Source organism: Scomber japonicus, chromosome 14 (genome assembly GCF_027409825.1).
Source record: "Scomber japonicus isolate fScoJap1 chromosome 14, fScoJap1.pri, whole genome shotgun sequence".
Classification (NCBI taxonomy): Eukaryota; Metazoa; Chordata; class Actinopteri; order Scombriformes; family Scombridae; genus Scomber; species Scomber japonicus.
In genome coordinates this window covers 4,453,428-4,459,427 of record NC_070591.1, presented here as the reverse complement: position 1 = coordinate 4,459,427, position 6,000 = coordinate 4,453,428, and the positions used below count along the sequence as shown (strand labels likewise).

General features: G+C 43.8%; 1 protein-coding gene across 1 annotated transcript in view; it reads right to left on the bottom strand.

The window, feature by feature from the left end:
• Window positions 1–327, bottom strand: part of LOC128373286 (ovarian cancer G-protein coupled receptor 1-like) — a gene marked incomplete at its 5' end in the record, with an annotated part of 5,663 nt that extends 5,336 nt beyond the window's left edge. Inside the window, one exon of the mRNA XM_053333577.1 lies at window positions 307–327. Coding sequence (XP_053189552.1) covers window positions 307–327 — 21 coding nt within the window. The remainder of the gene's footprint in view (window positions 1–306) is intronic.
• Window positions 328–6,000: the final 5,673 nt, after the last annotated feature.

Here is a 6,000-nt window from a genome sequence, read left to right as displayed (position 1 = left end):
CATCCCAGAAACAGATCGTACTTCCCGCATCGCATCAACAAAACTTGAACAAATGCTACGATTACTAGTCCAAGAGTGAACTCACCACGGATCACGAACTGCAGATCAACCCGTCCGACTTGACTGAAGATTCGTGGGAAACCGGTTCTCCTCTCGTCACACAGCAGCAGACCGCAGCCGAGCGCCCCGCGGGGCACATGCCAGCCCCGCAGGCACATACCGGCCTTGCAGGCTCTTCAACCCACACTGATGTGACACTCCCGGTAGATCTCCGGCTTCCTCTCCTCCACTAGCGAGGGCAAAAACCAGGGAAGCAACGCACAAAGCCACTGGAGCAGCAGCTTCAACAGTCCAGATAACTCTCCACCATATCGCACTCGCACTCTCCGTCCGGCCGACTTTACATCCTCAAACGGACCCCGACATCAGCGACTGAACTGCCAACGATTCCTGCATAGGATGCATTCCCTATCAACCTCAGCCACATTAAACTAAAGCTTCATTGTTTACTCAGCATCAACAACAGCAACCGGCGCCGGTTTTCGTCTAAACAATCACCGCCCGGTTCGGCACGCGTGACGTCACAGAGCCCCGTAGCCCCATGGCCACAGCGCCCCCCGGCAGGGGCCAGGTAGTATTGCGCTACTCATTCTACTCAGACTTGTCAGTATTATCGTTTTGGTGTCATAAAAGAAAAAGAAGGAAAATAAATAAATTAATTAATAAATATAAATAAATAAATAAAATTAAATAAAATTAAAGTGGCTCCCGAGCAGCAGTCCACAAACCAGTGGGTGACGTCACATTGTTACGTCCATTTCTTCTATAGCTACAGTCTATGGCATTATACCAAGGGCATCAGTCCTGCATCATATGTTATCCATCTCCACTACTTTGTAGTAAAGATTCATAATTAATTTAAAGTTACTTCCACATTGTCTTTTCCATATACCAGCTGGAAGCTTCTCGCGCAGCTACTCTAACGTCACTTTGCCATTACACACCGTTACACGTGCTTGAACATTACAAACACCAGGTTGCACGTTGCCAGCATATCGAGTCAATCGTTATTTTAGGCATCATCGGCCATTAAACGCATCGTATTGCACGTTACTAACACAGTTATCACAATACTAACCGAAATCACTCTGTATCGTCCACGTTAAAAGCTGGATCGCAAGCTACTAACACAATTTATCACAAATACAACTAACCTGAAATTGCTTCTATATTGTCTAGGGTTGCAAAGGGGTGGAAAGTTTCCGGTAAATTTCCGGAAAGTTTCCGGTAAATTTCCATGGGAAGTTAAGCTGGGGAATTTTGGAAATATTCCAAATTGGAAACTTTCCATGGGAATTATGGGAATTAAATGGGAATTTATGGCAACTGAGGGTAATTTAGTGGAAAGGTATCATCATTTGATTGATTTAATTGGATAAAAAAAGTCCACCCCTTCATTAAAAAACATTATTTTAAGTTGATGATAAAAAAAGGTGCACAATGTCGCTTGATGTCCCTAAGCTGTTGAAGTTATATTAAATTATACAATTATTCATAATTTAATATTAAAAAAACAACTAAATGTTATTATTCTTAATGGTTTCACACACAACTCTGAAAAAATACAACAATGTGTCTGTAAAGCTACACATCCCTGAGGGGGATGTGTCCAATGTATCCTGGTGGAGATACCTGGATGGAAAATCCAAAATATACAAGATGTTTTTAACTATTAGTTATTGTTATTTACTTAGGTGTAAATGATATAACTAGTAACATCAAAGTTCCACTCCTGTCTGTTAAAGTGATATTTACTGTATAAATTGTGGTTTATTTGGTTTTGACCAGTTTTATTTTTTCCACCATAAGGCTAAATATAGCACTTACACATAAAAATATCCCTAAATATATTACCATATAATGTCATCAAAACCACAGGCTCAAAAGTCTGGCTTCAAGTTGTGTGCTCTGGGTTCAAAAGTGTGGTCTAGGATTGTAGAAATCATCTGTGCATGTGATGGAGGAATGCACAGTGCATGTAGGGGGCTGTACTGCATGATATCTGGTTGTTTTAGTCAGGATTATGCTAAAATATTATTTTACACAACTATATTTAAGTTCCCTAATAAGAACATACCTTCAGTTTAGTAAATTCCCAGTTTATTCCCGTTAATTCCCGTTAATTCCCATGGAAAGTTTCCAAGTTTGAAAATTCCCGGAATTTTGCAACCCTAATATTGTCTGAGTCATAAACCCCCTGCCGTCTCCTCACTCCAACCGCAGCGCCGCTCCTAGACAGGGACATCAGGCACCGGGATGCCTGCGACCCATGCGGTTTCTTACTCCAGTCACAGCATTTCGTTTAGACAGGGACATCAGGCACTGGGATGCCTGCGACCCATGCGGTTCTCTTTACTCCAGCCACAGTGTTCTGTTTAGACGGAACATCAGTCACAGTGATACCAGCAACCACGCCATTTCCTCAATACGACCGCAGCGCTTCGTTTAGACAGGGACATCAGGCACCGGGATGCCTGCGACCATGCTGTTTTCTAAATCCAACAGCAGCACTTCGCTTAGTCGTCTACATCAGGCACCGGGATGCCTGCGACCCATGCGGTTTTCTTTACTCCAGCCACAGTGTACTGCTTAGACGGAACATCAGACACAGTGATACCAGCAACCATGCCATTTCCTCACTACGACCGCAGCACTTTATTTAGACAGGGACATCAGGCACCGGGATGCCTGCGACCCATGCGGTTTTCTTTACTCCAGCCACGCATTTCATTTAGACAGCATTTCGTTTAGACAGGGACATCAGGCACAGTGATACCAGCAACCATGGCGTTTCCTCACTATGACCCCAGCACTTCGCTTAGACAGGGACATCAGGCACCGGGATGTCTGCGACCATGCTGTTTTCTAAATCCAACAGCAGCACTTCACTTAGTCGTGTACTTCAGGCATCGAGATGCCTGTGACCGATGCTGTTTCCTTAAATCCAACAGCAGCACAGCGCTTGTTTAGACAGGGACATCAGGCACCGGGATGCCTATGACCCATGCTATTTCCTTAAATCTAACAGCAGCACTTTGCTTAGTTATGGACATCAGGCACCGGGATGCCTGCAACCCATGCTGTTTATTTGTCCAACCACAGCACTTCGTTCCAACGGGAACATCGGGCACCGGGATGCCTACAACCCTTGCCGTCCCTTCATTCCAATCACAGCATTCGGCTTAGGCCAGAACATCAGCACCAGGATGCCAATGACCCCTGCTGTTTTTCACTACATCTGCACCACTTCAATTCGGCCAGGATGTTTGATGTCAGTGACTCCGCCGTTTACTCAACCCAACCTTGGCTCGCCTAGTTCGACAGCAGGCAGCTTTTATCGTGGACATCCTGCTCTAGTCAAGGCTCCTGGCACCGAGAGCTGCCAGCACTCTGCTTCAACCGGAACATCTGCCCCGGGGCTTCCAGCGCCCCGCTGTCTCATCATCAAGGTACCAGGATAACCCATATTTGACTACACTGATCCCTGCAGCTCATCCCGGTGACACCGGGATGTCATTGCCTCCAAGTGCTACTCCCGCAACTTCATCAGACAGAACGATGCATCATTCTCCGCCAAATGGCCAGCTGAGACAACCCCCTTTCACACGTTTAACGTAAACTACCTGTCGTTCTCTCTCGTCACTTCGACCATTTCATTATCAACGCCCCTTTCATATGTTTAACGTAACCTACACTTCGTCCTATCTCATCACTTCTACCATTTCATTATCAATGCCCCTGTCACACGTTCAAAGTAACATATATATGTTGTCCTATTTCACCACCATAACTATTTCATTATCGACGCTCTATCGTATCGTCCTGTCGCTTCTGTCTTCCTTGTCACGGAACCAATCCTGTCTCGCAGAGCTTCGCTTGTGGTTCCATCTCCTCTCTAGCCGGAACGGTATCTCCTTCTTTTATGATGATCAGCTGACTAACTCCCTTGACATCCAGCTACACTGATGCCGCTCCTTCTGCTGATTTTGGGGGTTTCTACAACGGTAGATGGTTAGCATCAGAATGGCCCCCAGAACTCATGGACAATTGCCAGGTCGCTTCCTCCGCCTCTTCAAAATCTACCCCCGTAGTAGCCACCGCTGTTCTATGGGGACACGAATAGTCTAGTTAATCCATTCTTATACACCATGATAATCTCAGTCCTTGAAATCATTAACCAAGGTCGCTCCAACTCCTTTTCAATCACGCCATTCATGCGTCGCTCACGTGGCACTCCATCACTAACCAATATCCTCCGCGCCGCCTACGTCCCAGGCCACCATAATACCATCGCTGACTCTCTCTCTCATTTTATGTTCCAGAAGTTCAGAAACTGGCTCTGCTGACTCCAGTTCCTCCATATTCTGCACTGACTTCAATCTGTAAATCCATCTTTAATACTACTGATATTCGAATTCCAAACTACAATGTTAACAGCTTATCTTCTACACTCTCCTCCTACGGGACAGCTTGGAATAAGTTCCAACACTTTCATGACCGACACAACATCATTTCCCCCTCGTTCTATCTCACCACCGTCATCTGCTACATCACCTATGCTCATTCTGCCATGAACATAAAACACCTACTATCAAATCCTACCTCAGCGGTACTAGTTTTTCTCCAAACTAATCACAGGTAATCCCAGCCAGCCATAAACCATCCCCAAGTAAGTCACTTCTCGCTGGTCTCGTCAGCTAAGAACCAGCCAAACGGCTTTCTCTTACCGCCGATCTGCTGTCCACTTGCTTACACACCATTCGCTGAGGATACCAAACTCCTCACATCGCCCTGACCCTCAAAGCGATGTTCATATTCCATATTCCATATAGCATCTTCAGTTTCCTTGGATGCTCAGAATTCACTGTGTCACCATCACACTTCGACCCGTGCCGTCTTGCTTGTATCTTGTACTCTCACTATTAACGCTCATTAACGTATCACAGCTATATCTGCCCAGACCCAATGATCTAAGATCCGCACGAGCACGTTTCAAATAATTGGAGGTTTTTTTGGGGGTTCGTCACTGCCCGGGCGCAGCGGCGGATCCTTCGTCCAACCTCCCCACACCGCATCAAGAATCACCGTATCAAGAATCGTTCCGCCTCAAGAATACACAATTCATTCAAATTCTGTCAATAAATCTGTTAAAACGTATCTCGTTGGTGATGTGTTCCTTGCTCGTGAAAAGCACTTCAATTGTAAACTTGCTGCTCTGAACTTAGTCATGTCTGTGAATATTGTGTAAATGGAATTTTAGGATTGGACAACATCTTGAAATTATTTGATTAATAATGTCAAAAATGTCTAAATTGTAAAACTGAGTTATTACAAATGAACAAAAAGGTTATTTTAAGTCAAAAAGTAACACAGATGGTAACTAGTTATATCAGTAATAATAATAATACTAAATACTATAAAAACCTGATCATTAAACCCCTGATCATTAAAGTCTACTGATTGATCCCTATATAAAAAACTTTAAAATGTTAAAATGATCCCCTCTGTGATCTACTTTGAGTTCTGTTGTTGAGAATTCCTCATATTGATCAGACCAAGATGTTCAAAAGAGTTTAATTATTTATTAAATACACCTACCTTTAACACCTGCCTTTAAAGGACTTGAACAGCAATTTTTGTACATTTTTCTTATTTCTTCTTTGTCAACAAATGTCATGTGCAGAGCCAAACCACCAAGCATGTGTGCATGTATCCAAATCTGTTTTATCTTGATCCTAAATAAGTTACAGTAACCAGGAACAAAAGAACATATCTTCCAGTGCGGCTGTTCATTTACATGTTCTTAATGGTTTTTGGTAACAACTGAGGTCTACAGCACAGAGGAAGATATATCAGGCTTGATTTTGCTGAAAATAAGAACAATATAGAAAATTGCCAACCAAGTCCTTTAACTCCAACATCTATTAAGATCTGTCACTA